We start from the raw sequence: 18,885 nt of genomic DNA on the forward strand, positions 1-18,885 counted from the left end.
GACATTTTCATCCCCAATTACAAGATTTTCAGACAAGATAGAACGGCCAAAGGGGGCGGTGTTGCAATCTACTGCAAAGACTGCCTGCAGAGTTCTGTTTTACTATCCAGGTCTGTTCCCAAACAATTTGAACTTCTACTTTTAAAAATCCACCTCTCTAAAAACAAGTCTCTCACCGTTGCCGCCTGCTATAGACCACCCTCTGCCCCCAGCTGTGCTCTGGACACTATATGTGAACTGATTGCCCCCCCATCTATCTTCAGAGCTCGTGCTGCTAGGCGACCTAAATTTGAACATGCTCAACACCCCAGCCACCCTACAATCTAAGCTTGATGCCCTCAATCTCACACAAATTATCAATGAACCTACCAGGTACCACCCCAATTCCGTAAACACGGGTACCCTCATAGATATCATCCTAACAAACTTGCCCTCCAAATACACCTCTGCTGTTTTCAACCAAGATCTCAGCGATCACTGCCTCATTGCCTGCATCCGTAATGGGTCAGCGGTCAAACGACCTCCACTCATCACTGTCAAACGCTCCCTGAAACACTTCAGCGAGCAGGCCTTTCTAATCGACCTGGCCGGGGTATCCTGGAAGGATATTGATCTCATCCCGTCAGTAGAGGATGCCTGGTCATTTTTTTTAAATGCCTTCCTCACCATCTTGAATAAGCATGCCCCATTCAAGAAATTTAGAACCAGGAACAGATATAGCCCTTGGTTCTCTCCTGACCTGACTGCCCTTAACCAACAGAAAAACATCCTATGGCGTTCTGCATTAGCATCGAACAGCCCCCGTGATATGCAACTTTTCAGGGAAGCCAGAAACCATTATACACAGGCAGTTAGAACAGCCAAGGCTAGCTTTTTCAAGCAGAAATTTGCTTCCTGCAACACAAATTCAAAAAAGTTCTGGGACACCGTAAAGTCCATGGAGAATAAGAACACCTCCTCCCAGCTTCCAACCGCTCTGAAGATAGGAAACACTGTCACCACCGACAAATCCACTATAATTGAGAATTTCAATAAGCATTTTTCTACGGCTGGCCATGCTTTCCACCTGGCTACCCCTACCCCGGACAACAGCACTGCCCTCCCCTCTGCTACTCGCCCAAGCCTTCCCCATTTCTCTTTCTCCCAAATACAGTCAGCTGATGTTCTAAATGAGCTGCAAAATCTGGACCCTTACAAATCAGCCGGGCTAGATAATCTGGACCCTTTCTTTCTAAAACTATCTGCTGAAATTGTTGCCACCCCTATTACTAGCCTCTTCAACCTCTCTTTCGTGTCGTCTGAGATCCCCAAAGATTGGAAAGCAGCTGCGGTTATCCCCCTCTTCAAAGGGGGGGACACTCTTGACCCTAACTGCTACAGACCTATATCTATCCTACCCTGCCTTTCTAAGGTCTTCGAAAGCCAAGTCAACAAACAGATTACCGACCATTTCGAATCCCACCACACCTTCTCCGCTATGCAATCTGGTTTCAGAGCTGGTCATGGGTGCACCTCAGCCACGCTCAAGGTCATAAACGATATCGTAACCGCCATCGATAGGAAACAATACTGTGCAGCCGTATTCATTGACCTGGCCAAGGCTTTTGACTCTGTCAATCACCACATCCTCATCGGCAGACTCGACAGCCTTGGTTTCTCTAATGATTGCCTCGCCTGGTTCACCAACTACTTCTCTGATCGAGTTCAGTGTGTCAAATCGGAGGGTCTGTTGTCCGGGCCTCTGGCAGTCTCTATGGGGGTGCCACAGGGTTCAATTCTTGGACCGACTCTCTTCTCTGTATACATCAATGATGTCGCTCTTGCTGCTGGTGATTCTCTGATCCACCTCTACGCAGACGACACTATTCTGTATACTTCTGGCCCTTCTTTTGACACTGTGTTAACAACCCTCCAGGCGAGCTTCAATGCCATACAACTCTCCTTCCGTGGCCTCCAACTGCTCTTAAATACAAGTAAAACTAAATGCATGCTCTTCAACCGATCGCTGCCTGCTCCTGCCCGCCTGTCCAACATCACTACTTTGGACGGCTCTGACTTAGAATATGTGGACAACTACAAATACCTAGGTGTCTGGTTAGACTGTAAACTCTCCTTCCAGACTCACATCAAACATCTCCAATCCAAAGTCAAATCTAGAATTGGCTTCCTATTCCGCAACAAAGCATCCTTTACTCATGCTGCCAAACATACCCTTGTAAAACTGACCATCCTACCAATCCTCGACTTCGGTGATGTCATTTACAAAATAGCCTCCAAAACCCTACTCAATAAATTGGATGCAGTCTATCACAGTGCCATCCGTTTTGTCACCAAAGCCCCATATACTACCCACCACTGCGACCTGTACACTCTCGTTGGCTGGCCCTCGCTTCATACTCGTCGCCAAACCCACTGGTTCCAGGTCATCTACAAGACCCTGCTAGGTAAAGTCCCCCCTTATCTCAGCTCGCTGGTCACCATAGCAGCACCTACCTGTAGCACGCGCTCCAGCAGGTATATCTCTCTAGTCACCCCCAAAACCAATTCTTCCTTTGGACGCCTCTCCTTCCAGTTCTCTGCTGCCAATGACTGGAACGAACTACAAAAATCTCTGAAACTGGAAACACTTATCTCCCTCACTAGCTTTAAGCACCAGCTGTCAGAGCAGCTCATAGATTACTGCACCTGTACATAACCCATCTACAATTTAGCCCAAACAACTACCTCTTTACCTACTGTATTTATTTATTAATTTATTTTGCTCCTTTGCACCCCATCATCTCTGTCTCTACTTTGCACTTTCTTCCACTGCAAACCAACCATTCCAGTGTTTTTTAGTTTTTATTTTACTTGCTGTGTTGTATTCACTTCGCCTCCATGGCCTTTTTATATTTTTATTTATTTATACATATATTTGTTTGCCTTCACCTCCCTTATCTCACCTCACTTGCTCTCATTGTATATAGACTTATTTTTTTCACTGTATTATTGACTATATGTTTGTCTTACTCCATGTGTAACTATGTGTTGTTGTATGTGTCGAACTGCTTTGCTTTATCTTGGCCAGGTCGCAATTGTAAATGAGAACGTGTTCTCAATTTGCCTACCTGGTTAAATAAAGGTTAAATAAAATAAAAAATATAAAAAAACATTACACTCCATGCAGTTTGGCTTCAGAACGAAACACTCCACAGAAACGGCCAACTGCTTTCTTCTGTAAAATGTGAAGTCCAAGATGGACAAAGGGGGCGTTGTTGGGGCTGTGTTTGTGGACCGAAGGAAGGCTTTTGATACTGTTAACCATGAGATTCTCATCACAAAATTGTCCAAGTTCAACTTTTCCCCCGATGCCTTGAGATGGATGAAATCATACCTTGAAGGCAGAACTCAGTGTGTCAGAGTGAGCAATGAGCTGTTGACCACTCTTAGCTATGATGTGGGCGTGCCCCAAGGGTCAATACTGGGGCCCCTCCTGTTCAGCCTGTACATTAATGATCTGCCTTCTGTCTGTACTGGGTCTGAAGTTCAAATGTATGCAGATGATACAGTGATATATGTGCATGCAAAGAGCAAACAACAAGCTGCACAAGAACTCACTACTGTAATGGTCCAGGTTACAAAGTGGCTCAGTGACTCGTGTTTGCATCTCAATGTGAAAAAAACTGTCTGCATGTTTTTCACAAAGAGGGAAACAGATGCTACGGAGCCAGATGTCTATATGTCAGGGGAGAAGCTCCAGGTGGTATCTGATTTTAAGTACATTGGCATCATACTTGATTCCAACCTCTCTTTTAAAAAGCAGGTGAAAAAGGTAATTCAAATAACCAAATTCAACCTAGCTAATTTCCGATTTATACAAAATTGTTTGACTACAGAGGTAGCAAAACTGTACTTCAAATCTATGATACTCCCCCACTTAACATACTGCTTGACTAGTTAGAACCAGGCTTGCTGTACAACATTAAAACCCATTCAGTCTGTCTACAAACAGGCTCTCAAAGGGATTGATAGGAAGCCCAATAGCCATCATTACTGTTACATCCTCAGAAAGCATGAGCTCCTGAGTTGGGAAAATCTTGTGCAATACACCGACGCATGTCTTGTATTCAAGATCCTAAATGGCCTGGTTCCCCCTCCACTCAGTATTTTTGTTAAACAGAAAACCCAAACATATGGCAGCAGATCCACAAGGTCTGCCATGAGAGGTGAATGTATAGTTCCCTTAAGGAAAAGCACCTTTAGTAAATCCGCTTTCTCTGTGAGAGCTTCCCATGTCTGGAATACACTGCCATCAGACACACATAACTGCACCACCTATCACACTTTCACAAAAAACATGAAGACATGGCTAAAGGTCAATCAGATTTGTGAACATAATCCCTAGCTGTGTATTGCCGCTTTCCATGTTGTCTGTTGTCTGTAGCTTGTGAGGTGTGGAAACACTTTGTTGCTTTTATGGATTTTGTCTTGTTGCTTTTTGTGCCATGTTGCTCTGTCTGTATGCTACGTCTTGCTTGTCCTATGTTGCTCTGTCTGTATGCTACGTCTTGCTTGTCCTATGTTGCTCTGTCTGTATGCTACGTCTTGCTTGTCCTATGTTGCTCTGCATGTCCTCACTGCTCATTGATTGTCTGTATTGTAATTGTTTTTAATAACCTGCCCAGGGACTGCGGTTGAAAATTAGCCGGCTGGCTAAAACCGGCACTTTTACTGAAACGTTGATTAATGTGCACTGTCCCTGTAAAAATGAATACAACTCAAACTTTGCCAGTATGGTTAACCTGACCTGAATATAAACATGTTGTATCCAACCTTATGTAACCTGTACTGTATACCAACTAGAGCTGAGCGATATTGACAAAAATCCATATTGTGATAAATTGCCTGAATTGATGCAATAAGGATAAATAGAACGATAAATGTATAACAAAGTGCACCACAGTTTTTTTTTAAATTCTCCTTTAAACAACTACTATTAGTTTGAATTGTTGTGGCCATCAATTGTCCTATTAAAAATGTTACTTTAAAATATTACTTAAGTAGTTTGTGTATCTGTAGTTTACTTTACTATTTATATTTTGTACAAATTTTACTTCACTACATTCCTTAAGAACATAATGTACTTTTTACTCCATACATTTTCCCTGACACGCAAAAGTATTCTGAATGCTAAGCAGGACAGGAAAATGGTCCAATTCACAGACTTATCAAGAGAACATCCCTGGTCATCCCTACTGCCTCTGATCTGGCGCACTCACTCAACACACATGCTTCATTTGTAAATTATATCGGGGTGTTGGAGTGTGCCCCTGGCTATCAGTAAATAAATAAATAAACAAGAAAATGGTGCCGTCTGGTTTGCTTTATCTAAGGAATTTTTTATGATTTATACTTTCTTTTGATACTTAAGTATATTTTAGCAATTACATTTACTTTTGATACTTGAGCATATTTCAAGTGAAATACCTTTAGACTTACTCATGTAGTATTTTACCGGGTGACTTTCACTTTTGCTTGAGTCTCTATTAAAGTATCTTTACTTTTACTCAAGTATGACATTTGGTTACTTTTTCCACCACTGACAATCCCCCATATTAGCAAACTTATTTCAATTCAAACTAGATATTTCTCTAGTATAGGCTACTTATCTTAAATGAACAATATCACCAAAATGCCTGCAATAAGTGATCGGTGTCGATAATTTTCGGTTTATCGTCCCAGCTCTAATAATAACCATGTTTTTTTAAATCACCTTTGAGATTCTGTTTGTAATGAAAAGCACTACATAAAATAGAATCCATTATTATTATTAGCTAAGACAGCAAACTCAGCCATGAATAGAGATCCAGGTCCATGCTGTACTACTGTACCCAGCAGGGTTAACCTGACCTGAATAGAAACATGCTGTACACCACCCTCCTTATTTAACTTAGAAAATAACAATTGGTCAATGATAATAACATGCGGTGCTACTGTGCCCAGTGGGGTTAATGTGTTCAGACTACTGTGCAGAGACATGCTTTACCCTCCAGGGCAAACCATCCCTGGGTCTTAAGGGCCAAAGGTAGCTTTAATGTCTCCAGTCTGTTCTGGGTCCAACAGAAAGGGACTGCATCCCAAAAGGCACCCTATTCCCTATATAGTACACTACTTTTGACCAGGGCCCATAGGACTCTGGTCAGAAGTAGTCCACCATATCGGGAATAGGGTGCTATTTGGAACGTGTCCTGGGTCACTGAACATGCCCACTGGTTGCACATTAGAACGGACAGTCGGGATGATGTGAAATCTGAGCAGACCCCATATTGCCCTTGGCAGCCATTCAATGTTTCTTCTTCCCCGGCCAAAGCAGTAAGCAAACATGACAGCTGGATATTTGTCGATATGACAGGTGACACTGGACCGCGACCCAGGTTAAAGTAAAATATAGATCAGTTAACTTGTTACAATGTAGGAGACTTGGAGAATGTACAGTTGATAAAAATATAAATGTTAGACCTCTCTGGGGTTACTGATGATAGAACATGAGAAGAAAGACTATTATTCATACAACATGCTGTTTTACAATAAAACGTCCAGTTAGCTGGTGTTTGTTTTAAGACAAATGGCTAACTGTAACTCACATCAGCCAAAAGGAAGCAAACCATGCAGAACGGACCAGTGGAGGAATAAAGACAGACCGAATCTGAAGATGCACCCTAATCACTATATAGAGTGCTACTTTTGACCAAGGCCCTGGTCAAAAGTAGTGCACTATATAGGGAATAGGGTGCCATTTCAGAGGCAGGTACAGAAAGCATATAGTAGAAACCCTTGTTGCTTGACCAACTCCACAGCCCTTCATTCCATCCAGCCCGAGCCCTATAATCTTCTCAACATCTTCACTCGCCCACCTTCCACCCCTCCATCTCATCACCCCATCCCTCCACCTCTCTCCCCTCATCCCCCACTTCTCTCCCTCTCTCACAGCAGCCCAGGGTCTTAATAATAAAACAGCCAGAGTGCACTCATAAAGAATTAGGTATGAACGCTTCAAAACAAGAAAGAAAGAGAGAGAGAGAGGGGGAGGAAACACACAGAGGGAGAGAGAAACACTTTCTAGTAGCATGATCCAGTAGCAGTGACAGACGTATAGTGACAGGCTCTCCTTCTCTCCCCCCTTCCCTCCTCTCAGGCCCCTGACTGCATGATTGTTCCTCAGATGCCAGGGGGGAGGCTGTTAGCTATTTAAAGAGACAGTGACCCCACGGAAGACACTAATTGTGTGAGATAAGCCGGTGATGACAACATTGTTTACGAGGCCTCATTAAGAGAATCACAGCGGGTGCGTTCCAAATGACACTGTATTCCCTATTTAGTGCACTACTTTTGGTATGCATTATGGGTATCTGAACACACTCACAAAAGAGAAAACAATGATGAAAGGAATGAAAGTGGAGCAGCAAACAGCAATATATTGTTATTCTATTAGAATCCTATAACTAACTACTAAATAATTAACATCTCATGATATCATATTCATTATTACAACTGTGATGTAAATAATAGCATTTGCAATTGTTGAATTTAAATGATCAGAGTATTGCTGCTCGGCTAAACTGAAAACAAAGAGTCCACTTTCTTATTATCCTTTGTGCAACACTGTTCTCTCCCCCTCGTTGAAAAAGCAGTCCTACTAGGCTTAGCATAGTTGCAGTATAGTGTAAACAGGTTGTTCAATGTGTTGTTCAATTGGCCTTAATGCAATGTGAGGACGTAAGCTACCTTGCAGCTTCTGCTCAAGGCATTAACTGGTCCCAGCAAACCGGGAACATTCCCAGGACATTAGCTAACATTCCCATTAAGTTCTAGTTAGGGTTTATTCCAACATTAGGATGATAACATCAAGGGTTGGAACCAAAATTACACTACATCATCAAAAGTATGTGGACACCCCTTCAATTTAGTGGATTCGGTTTTCAGCCACACCCGTTGCTGAAGGTGTATAAAATCAAGCACACAGCCATGCAATCTCCATAGATAAACATTAGCAGTAGAATGGCCTTACTGAAGTGCTCCGTGGCTTTCAGCGTGGCACCATCATAGGATGCCACCTTTCCAACAAGTCAGTTTGTCAAATTTCTGCCCTGCTAGAGCTGACCTGGTCTACTGTATGTGCTTTTATTGTGAAGTGGAAATGTCTAGGAGCAACAACGGCTTAGCCGCAAAGTGGTAGGCCACACCAGCTCACAGAACAGGACTGCCGAGTGCTGAAGCGCGTAGCACGTAAAAATCTGTTCTCAGTTGCAACACTCACTACCGAGTTACAAACTGCCTCTGGAAGCAAAGACAGCACAATAACTGTTCGTCGGGAGCTTTATGAAATGGGTTTCCATGGCCGAGCAGCTGCACACAAGCCTAAGATCACCATGCGCAATGCCAAGAATCGGCTGGAGTGGTGTAAAGCTTGCCACCATTGGACTCTGGAGCAGTGGAAACGCGTTCTCAGGAGTGGTGAATCACACTTCACCATCTGGCAGTCCGACGGACTAAATCTGAGTTTGGCGGATGCCAGGAGAACGCTACCTGCCCCAATGTATAGTGCCAACTGTAAAGTTTTGTGGAGGAGGAATAATGGTCTGTTGCTGTTTTTCATGGTCTGAGCTAGGTCCCTTAGTTCCAATGAAGGGAAATCTTAACTCTAAATCAAAAACATTGTCATTTTAGACGATTCTGTGCTTCCAACTGTGGTAACAGTTTGGGGAAGGCCCATTCCTGTACCAGCATGACAATGCCCACGTGCACAAAGCGAGGTCCATACAGAAAAGGTTTGTAGAGATCGGTGTGGAAGAACTTGACTGGCTTGCACAGAGCCCTGACCTCAACCCCATCGAACACCGTTGAGATGAATTGAAACAACGACTGCAAGCCAGGCCTAATCGCCCAACATCAGTGCCCAACCTCACTAATGCTCTTGTGGCTCAATGGAAGCAAGTCCCCGCAGCAATGTTCCAACATCTAGTGGAAAGCCATCCCAGAAGAAAGGAGGCTGTTATAGCAGCAAAAGGGGGACCAACTCCATATTAAAGCCCATGATTTTGGAATGAGATGTTCAATGAGCATGTGTCCACATACTTTTGGTCATGTAGTGTATTTTCCAATTGTTTGTTCTTAACAGAACCCCTATTTTTTACATTCCATTCCACTGTTCCGACCAGCTAAAGAAAGGTCTGAGCCAGTTCGAAACAAAAAAACATATGTTTATATTGTTGTTAACTTCTGTTCCATTTTTAACCTTTGAAATCAAGTTTTTTTTTCTTTCGTTTTTTTACATTAAGCTCAATAAATTACTTCACCAATCAGTGTGGATAGAGCAGGCAGAGAATTAAAAACATGTCAAACCTTTTTGTAGTTAATAAATCCAACGTGAAACGTGATCACTAGGCCTATAGTACCCTTAACTAGCATTAAAAAAGTTTATCCATTCTTCTCTAGCTAATTAAAAATCTCTCTTCCCATCTTCTGAATCAACCTTGTAACGTCAGTACAGTAGCCTACTGTATGCTTCGGAAGGGGGAGAAGCATAAACACACAGGCAAAGATTTTCAGCTTGCAGGCAGACACTGGAATACGTTTCTAGGTGCTTTGTTGTCTTATTTTGTGGGACTAGAAAAATATGCCTGGAATATAAGATTATGTTATTAACCTGTTGCCATGCTTTTAAAATAATGGTTATGTTCTGGAACAGTATGGATCACTTTCGTTCCTGGTTCCATTTCTGTTCCTTGAAAATGTACGTTATTTTCCAGTTTTCAGTTCTGTTTCTGGAACCAGTTCTGTACCCTGAACTGGTTCTAACCCCTGGATAACATCCCAAAAACATTTTTGTTTTTTTATGAAATATCATTGGAATGTTCTCCTAACATTTACTAAAATGTTGTGCACAACCACCATAGAACATTCTCCTAAGGTTCTTATTAGATTTCCAGGTAATGTAATAACAGAATGTGTTCTGGGAATATTCTTGCAACATCAGACAAATGCTTTATACAAAAATTGTATAATCTTCAGCACAACTGGACAGCTTTTGTGTTTTATAACTTTTTGGACAACCTAATGAATGTTCTGGGAATGTTCACAGAACCAATTTTGGTTTGCTGGGTATACACACTATTTTCTGTATGCATGAGTAGGCTATATGCACAGCTGCACACTAAAGTGTGCTTTTTAAACAAATTGCTCAATGGGTCTAATCTGTTGCTTAGCTTAGCTTCAACACACAAAAAGCAGTCCTAGGCCTGGAGTATAAGCACAGTTACAGTATAGTAAACTCAGAAACAGGTTGTTCAATGGGCCTAAATACACTATGAGGAGTGAAACTACCTTGCAGCTTCTGTGCACAATTAAGAGGCCTAAAGTACAAACAAGTATTTGATTGGGTCTAAAATGTGGAGGGAGTGGACTGGACAAAGGGCCCTGATCCAATTGAGATCTATTCTATTCCACAGCCTTCTGGAATGCCAAACACACTACATTATTCCTTAAGCTGCAAGTTGTTAGGATTTATAATGTAGCTGGTCGCTGCTCTAGTCTAGAGAGACTACAGAGAGGGTGAAGTATCGGAACAAGCTAATTACTCATGGGTAAATGATCAGGCATGGTAATGATAATGTATTGTCTTACAAAGTGAAAAGTCTTGACCAAGCCAGAACGGGCCATAAGGCTCAGGAGCCTGTTATTTTTTATTTTGCTCGCATGAGGCAGCTTGATGTATAGCTAAACCCTCTGGACAGGACGCTAGTCTATCGAACAGTACTTTAACAACAGTATCTTGTTCAATAATGGAAACAAATGATAACTATACATAAAAAATGGAGATGAAATCTGAAATCTAATTTCCTTTAAGTGGAATATGTTTGTCAGGTCCCAATTAACATATAAATCATAAACAGAACCTTCAATCGGGTTCAAAAGGAGCATCGAGGGGAATATTTCTACGGCCTAGAAGGATTGGAGACCGCATACAGATGGCTGTTGAATAGATTTATTTTTGAAATGATGGACCAACTGCCAATTTTAGGGATAGTTCCACTACTGCATACAACTGTATTCTATTCCTATTTAACTGACCATAATACTGTGCTGTAGTGCAGTGGTTCACAACCTTTTTTGGTTACTGGACCACCAACTGAATTTTGCTCTGTCCAGAGTACCCCTGAAGTACCCCCTCATGTGCATTTTACCACTAACCCTATGGACTCAGGAGTCTTTTCAAGTACCCCCTGTGGATAGGCCAAGTACCCCCAGGGGTCCTAGTACCCCTGGTTGGGAACCACTGCTGTAGTGTACTGTACGCAGGAATGTTATGTACAAACTAGTGTCGATATTTTAAGCATTAAGTGTTTAAATCTTGGTCAACATGCGCCAGATATCTGAGGCATTTTAAACGTTTCCCTCAGTCTGTAAGCCAGATGAGCCATTTCTTTTTCATGGCAAATAAAATGTAGTAAAATGCGCTGAGCCAGCAGGTCCAGACAGATGCAGTAAGAGGATTCTTGTTTGTTTTTCTGTAAATGAATGGCGCCAGACTGTCATGTTTGCTCTCTATTCATGTTTCAGGCCGTAGGACATCTCAAGGGCATCAACTCCCCAAATACACCCAACATAAAATGTATTTCTGGTGGTTGAATAAAGACATAAGGTGCTAACAGTAAATAACCCTTATGAGCATGGCCATAACAGTTCTTTTAGAATCCAGAAAGCTACAATAACAGGACACACACCCCCTCAATAAATCCCTGACTCTCTATTTCACTGGAACCCATAGCCATTCCAAGCCTTGTGAGTCACAAGGCCTAAGTCTGTATCTCTTTTAGCAACTCCCTGACCTGGGATCACTCACCCCATACTGTATGTCCATCACCCTCTCAATCTCTTTCCTCCCCTCACTCCCCTTTCCTTCCTTCTCTCCTAACCCGTCCTTCTCTCCTTCAGGTAATTAATCACTGGTCAGTTTGCGATTTGATAAGTGAAAGCAAAGTTTCCACCATTCTGCATTCACCAAGACAATGCTCTCAGATTTACAGTGGGTACGTCCCAAATGAAACACTATTCCCTATTCAGTGCCCTACCTTTGACTTGAGCCCTATTAGCCCTGGTCTAAAGTATTGTATCACAAAGGTAATATGGTGCCATTTGGGACACATATTGATATAAATTGGCATTAATCTTGCCCTGGAGGCAGAAATTAGCTATTTCTGCTAGATGGTCCAGCTGCAAATTCAAAATGTGCTATATGGTAAACATTTATGAAACCAAAAATGTGCCTGAGGTTAGGGTTAGCTGTGTGGTTAGGGTTAGGTTTAAAATCAGATTTTATGACTTTGTGGCTGTGCCAGCTAGTGAACACTCTTCAGAGCTGCCTCCAGGGCAAGATTCATGACAATAAATGCCAACCTGCATTTGGGACGCAAACGGTGTTAACTTCATGGAACTGGATGTTCCCTCACTCCTTCCACCCCTCATTCTCTTTTCTTACATGTCCCTCCCTCACTCCCTTCCTTCCTTCGCTTCACCGTGATACCTTCATAACTCACCGCCTCAGGCACTCCTTTGTTGATTCCCCTCTCACCCACCTGGTTCAGATCATGAAACTATTGTTTTGATGAAAGGATTTCTTCCATCTTGACATGTGGATCCTTCTACACACTTAACCCACTGTTGTTGATACCCCCAGATAATCTCAGGCCATTATTTGTACCTGTGTAATTACATAGTAATAATCTAAACATGACATGTCTGTTTTGTAGAGATCCGGAATCATTGATCAAAACAAGCACCACTGGGAAGTGATTGGTACCTCATTTCCCTCCTCATAGCTCTTATGAGGAGAACTAGTGTGTCTTAGTGTGGATATTTTTTTAACTGGGCCTGGGATCTAACTGGGCACTGATTTCACAGAGTTCACATCAATGTAAATTATCCTTCATGTCTCACTCTAGAGAGGTATTTGGAGTAGGTACTGGCCTGGGCACTGCACTCAGGGTGGGCTCAGCTGAGAGATGTGATTCTGTGCCAGGCAATCAATAAGCCCCACAGGAGGTTGGTGGCACCTTAATTGGGGAGGATGGGCATGTGGTAATGGCTGGAGTGGAATAGGTGGAATGGTATCAACAACATCAAACACATGGTTTCTTTGTGTTTGATGCCATTCCATTTGCTCCGTTCCAGACATTATTATGAGCCGTCCTCCCCTCAGAAGCCCCTTCTGCACCGTACTGTTTCCCGGGGCGAGCTAGTGGAGCTGGGGGATCTGACTACAGCTCACTAGTCTAATTCCTTTTGATATGAGAACAGTGGACGCCTTTTTCCAAGATTAGAAATCAGGTTCCTGACTGGACCCAAACATTTAAAGTCTTAACGAAAGTAAAATAAGAGAGGGAGATGTCTTGACACTCGTCATCCGATTAAACTGGGGTCGTTGTTTTGGGAGAGAGGAAAGACCTCTCCCCTGGATGATGGCCTAAAAGTTTCAGTTGAAATCCTGAGAACATGTACACTTCCATAGCAAGAATGTATACAGAGGTAAACATATCTCGGTCCTAAAAATGAACCTAGGCCATCGTCAGACCCTTTCTGAGAAATGAGAGAGCGTTAGAGAAAAGACAATTGGCTTTCTTTTTAGCCACAAACATGTTTCACCCTAAAGCCACAAACATGTTTCATCCTAAAGCCACAAACATGTTTCACCCTAAAGCCACAAACATGTTTCACCCTAAAGCCACAAACATGTTTCACCCTAAAGCCACAAACGTTAAATCCTAACAATATAAGTGGTTGAGACAACTCAAGGTCTCACGGTGAGTGTCTGTGGTGGCACCTAAGCAGTTAAACATTGAAACACTAACTGAGCTGCAGCTCAATGATAACTGAGCCGTGGACAGACTATAGCCTCACCTATACCACAATGCCTGTCCCTCATCCCTCCTCACCCACTGTGAAACATTTATAGAAGTGCAAACTAACCGCACGTACCTGGCCTGCATCAGGGCCTGTATACACTAAAGAGTTACCCCTTATACTGTAGATCATCCCTGGCCTGCATCAGGGCCTGTATACACTAAAGAGTTACCCCTTATACTGTAGATCATCCCTGGCCTGCATCAGGGCCTGTATACACTAAAGAGTTACCCCTTATACTGTAGATCATCCCTGGCCTGCATCAGGGCCTGTATACACTAAAGAGTTACCCCTTATACTGTAGATCATCCCTGGCCTGCATCAGGGCCTGTATACACTAAAGAGTTACCCCTTATACTGTAGATCATCCCTGGCCTGCATCAGGGCCTGTATACACTAAAGAGTTACCCCTTATACTGTAGATCATCCCTGGCCTGCATCAGGGCCTGTATACACTAATAGCCTTAGTTTTCCCTTAAAGATCATAATGAATTAGATCTCATGAACAGGATGGGACCTGATCCTAGATCAGCACTCTTACTCTGACACGCTTTGTGACGGCCTTGATGTAGTGAGGCAAAGAGCTGTGTGTGTGTGTGTGTGTGTGTGTGTGTGTGTGTGTGTGTGTGTGTGTGTGTGTGTGTGTGTGTGTGTGTGTGTGTGTGTGTGTTATAAAAGAAAAGCCTGATAGTAATCCTAAACAGATTGGGGGTGAAGATTGAGGCCACAATATAGTGGCACACACTAGTGCCTTTGTCACATGGAAAATAAATTAACAACATGAGCGGAGAACATAAGGACGCATGTTATCCAGCAGTATGAAAGAATTAGAGCCGTGACCAAAAAGTTAATGTAAGGCAACTCTGGTGCTATATGGCCTGGGTATAGTCTATACATTAACTTGAAGTAGGCTAAAGTAGACTGTAGAAGGCTGAAGAGTCTTCAGACACATGATGCTGAGACTGAAGTAGTAGCCTAAATTCTCTGACACATCTGAAGAGCAAAGACGGATATGATCAATAATCAAAAATGTCGTTCATGTTTTACTTCAATATCTTCTTGAGACAATGCTGGGCATTCTTCTATACTGAACAAAAATATAAACACAACATGTTAAAGTGTTGGTCTCATGTTCCATGAGCTGAAATAAAAGATTCAAGAAATGTTCCATATGCACAAAATGTATCTCAAATTTTGCGCACAAATTTGTTTACATCCCTGTTAGTGAGCATTTCTCCTTCGCTAAAATAATCCATCCACCTGACAGGTGTGGCATATCAAGAAGCTGTGCTGTGCTGGGGACAATAAAACGCCACTCTAAAATGTGCAGTTTTGTCACACACACAATGCCACAGATGTCTAAAATTTTGAGCGAGCATGCAATTGGCCAAAATTGATGACATTTTTGCATTTATATTTTCGTTCAGTATGACTGGGTTAATTTGACCCTTCTCGCTTACCTTCGACAGTAAGTCACCATCAGTAGACTAACTTTAACAGGTGCAACAGTTACAGGACAGACTCACCTACTTTAAACTGCGACGTTTTGTCATTGGGGTCTGCGTGGTCTTTCACCAGCATCATGTGGAGGATACCGAAGGAGTTCTGTATCCCGAAGATGGATCCATTACACCAGGTAGCAGCGAAAACAACTAACCAGCCGAACCCGCCTTCGGGTGGGACGAACCCGGGGCTCTGCCCTGGCATCGGTGCCGGGGACTGAGAATCCGGGGACACACCGGGTTTACAATCGAGACATCCAGCCTCGATGAGCTGGATAGTACTGTCCTCATGTGGGATCTTGCATTCGCTATCTCCCAGGTCCTGTCCCTGGTTATTCTGTGCTTGCTGGTTCTCTTGGTCTTGGGGAGAACCACCGTTCTGCTCAATTTCAGAGTCAGCTGTAGCCTCATCACAGTTTTCGGTCGGCGGCTCGCCGCTCGATACTTCCTCCTCGGTCCGATTTTCTCCTTTCCCGTTGACCCCCATTTTATCCTGTCCAGTAGAGGGGTTACTGTTGTGTTCTGGGTGCATCGCTCATGCATCAGACAGCGACAGTAGCCTATTGATTGACAAAGACTGTCTATAGAAAATAAAAAGTAGGATTCTTTCTGCTCTGCTCTTCCAGTAATTGTAGGCAAAGTCAAGTCACAGCACCAAATTCAGTATCCGAAGTGCTGCTATAAAATCGGTTGTATAGTGAAAGGACAGGCACGTCTTATTTATTTATCATGGTATAAAGCAGGTGTCCACGAAGCCTATTTACAGGGGAAATGATGACGCCAGAAAATATTTCACTTTTGCTTTCCTGCTCCGTAAAAAATGTAAATCAACCTGTGAAAACGTCTGCTGCTCGCCAACCTCAACTCAATCTCGTCCTCGCGCTGCACAGAGTCACCGCTGTCCACATCGTGTAGCCTAATCTGTAAACAAATGAGTGTCGGCTCCTCCTCTTTCATTGGTTTAATGTTACATTGGAATATGTGAATCTCTCGAACCGGGGTTTTCAGGACCACGGTGTCAACACAGAAAATAACCTTCATTCAACAACTGCCCCCGCCTCCACGACCTCCGTCACCAATGACCGAGCTCAGGGATGTATTAAAGATTCCTGCAGTACGAGATTACGGAAAGACTCGAATGTCGCCCCACCCCTTCTGCTGTCTCTGCCATACACTACTCGAACTATATTGGAAGGCGCAGCCGCAACTGAATGAATGATGTTGATGGAATGGGCCAGCATTCTCCATCAAAATATAGCAAGGTTGGTCTATTGTTGCAATTGTCGAAGGCTACAGTTTCCCGCGAAAAAGTGTCAATGTAACAATTTCTCGCGCAATTTTGGATCGGGTAAATCGCAACTGATTTAACTTCACTCAGCCATGATGCAGCCTATTTTATCAAGTTTCAAGTTTTAATGTCACACGCACAAGTACAATGAAATGCCTTTCTTGCAAACGCAAAGCCCCAAAATGCAATAAACAATAGCATTGTATTACTAGAAAATAAGAATAAGAAATATGAAATTCACAATAAACTATAAGTAAGTAAGCATTCTATATACAGGAAATATTTAAAAAGTCAGTTCCAATACCATATTTACATGGCAGGGATACTGGAGTGATGGAGGTAGATATGTATAGGGGTAAGGAGACTAGGCCACAGGATATAAGTGCAGGTGTGTAGAGTCAGTATAAATGTATGTGCATATTATGTATGAGTGAGCAAATGATGGAGTGTTTGTGTGTGTTGGAGTGACAATGTGTGTGAGTGTGTAGGGCCCTATGAGTGTGCATAGGGCCTACACATAGAGACAGTGCAAATACTGAAATAAAAGGTCAATAAAGATACAAGGTAACTCGGTCCATGTAGCTATTTTGTTAGCTATTTTTCAGTCGTATTGCTTGGGGATAGAAGCTGTACAAGAGCCTGTTGGTGTCAGACTTGACGCACCGGTACCTCTTGCCATGCGGCAGCAGAGAGAATAGTCTATGGCTTGGGTGGTTGGGGTCTTTGACGATTTTCCGGCTCTTCTTTTCACACAGCCTGATATAGAGGTCCTGGATGCAGGGAGCTCGGCCCCAGTAATGTACTGAGCTGTCCGCACAACCCTCTGTAGCGCCATGCAATCGAGGGCGGTGCTATTGCCATACCAAGCAGTGATGCAAACAGTCTAAATGCTCTCAATGTTACAGCTGTGTGACCTTTTCAGGATTTCGAATCAAATCAAATTTTATTGGCCACATACAACAGTAAAATGCTTACTTACAAGACCTTAACCAACAATGCAGTTTTAAGAAAACACCTAAAAAAAGAGTAAGAGATAAGAATAACAAATGATTAAAGAGCAGCAGTAAATAACAATAGCGGGGCTATATACAGGGGGTACCGGTACAGAGTCAATGTGCGAGGGTACCGGTGTCGAGGTAATATGTACAGGTAGGTAGAGCTATAGAAGGGACTATGCATAGATAATAACAGAGAGGAGCAGCAGCGTTCGGGGGAGGGGGGGGGGGGGCAATGCAAATAGTCTGGGTAGCCATTTGATTAGCTGTTCAGGAGTCTTATGGTTTGGGGGTAGAAGCTATTTAGAAGCCTCTTGGACTTAGACTTGGCGCTCCGGTACCGCTTGCCGTGCGGTAGCAGAGAGAGACCAGTCAATGACTAGGGTGCCTGGAGTCTTTGACAATTTTTAGGGCCTTCCTCTGACACCACCTGGTATAGAGGTCCTGGATGGCAGGAAGCTTGGCCCCGGTGATGTACTGGGCCGTACGCACTACCCTCTGTAGTGTCTTGCGGTTGGAGGCTGAGCAGTTGCCATACCAGGCAGTGATGCAAACAGTCAGGATGCTCTCGATGGTGCAGCTGTAAAACCTTTTGAGGATCTGAGGACTCATGCCAAATCTTTTCAGTCTCCTGAGGGGGAATAGGTTTTGTCGTGCCCTCTTCACGACTGTCTTGGTGTGCTTGGACCATGTTAGTTTGTTGGTGATGTGGACGCCAAGGAACTTGAAGCTCTCAACCTGCTCTACTGCAGCCCAGTCGATGAGAATAGGGGCGTGCTTGGTCCTCCTTTTCCTGTAGTCTCATCTGTCTCATCGTTGTCGGTGATCGGGCCTACCACTGTTGTGTCATCAGCAAACTTAATGATGGTGTTGGAGTCGTGCCTGGCCGTGCAGTCATGAGTTAACAGGGAGTACAGGAGGGGACTGAGCACGCAACCCTGGAGGGGCCCCTGTGTTGAGGATCAGCGTGGCGGATGTGTTGTTACCTACTCTTACCACCTGGGGGCGGCAAGTCAGGAAGTCCAGGATCAAGGTGCAGAGGGAGGTGTTTAGTCCCAGTGTCCTTAGCTTAGTGATGAGCTTTGAGGGTACTATTGGTGTTGAACACTGAGCTGTAGTCAATGAATAGCATTCTCACATAGGTGTTCCTTTTGTCCAGGTG

The 18,885-nt window shown here is 43.3% G+C and overlaps 1 protein-coding gene across 1 annotated transcript in view; it reads right to left on the reverse strand.

The window, feature by feature from the left end:
- LOC139574578 (monocarboxylate transporter 8-like) overlaps positions 1-16,511 on the reverse strand; it is a 36,344-nt gene extending 19,833 nt beyond the window's left edge. Inside the window, exon 1 of the mRNA XM_071399304.1 lies at positions 15,465-16,511. Within this exon, the coding sequence (XP_071255405.1) occupies positions 15,465-15,972 (508 nt within the window). The 5' untranslated portion in view covers positions 15,973-16,511. The remainder of the gene's footprint in view (positions 1-15,464) is intronic.
- Between the last annotated feature and the right edge of the window lie 2,374 nt (positions 16,512-18,885).

The sequence above is a fragment of the Salvelinus alpinus genome, chromosome 4 (assembly GCF_045679555.1).
Source record: "Salvelinus alpinus chromosome 4, SLU_Salpinus.1, whole genome shotgun sequence".
Classification (NCBI taxonomy): domain Eukaryota; kingdom Metazoa; phylum Chordata; class Actinopteri; order Salmoniformes; family Salmonidae; genus Salvelinus; species Salvelinus alpinus.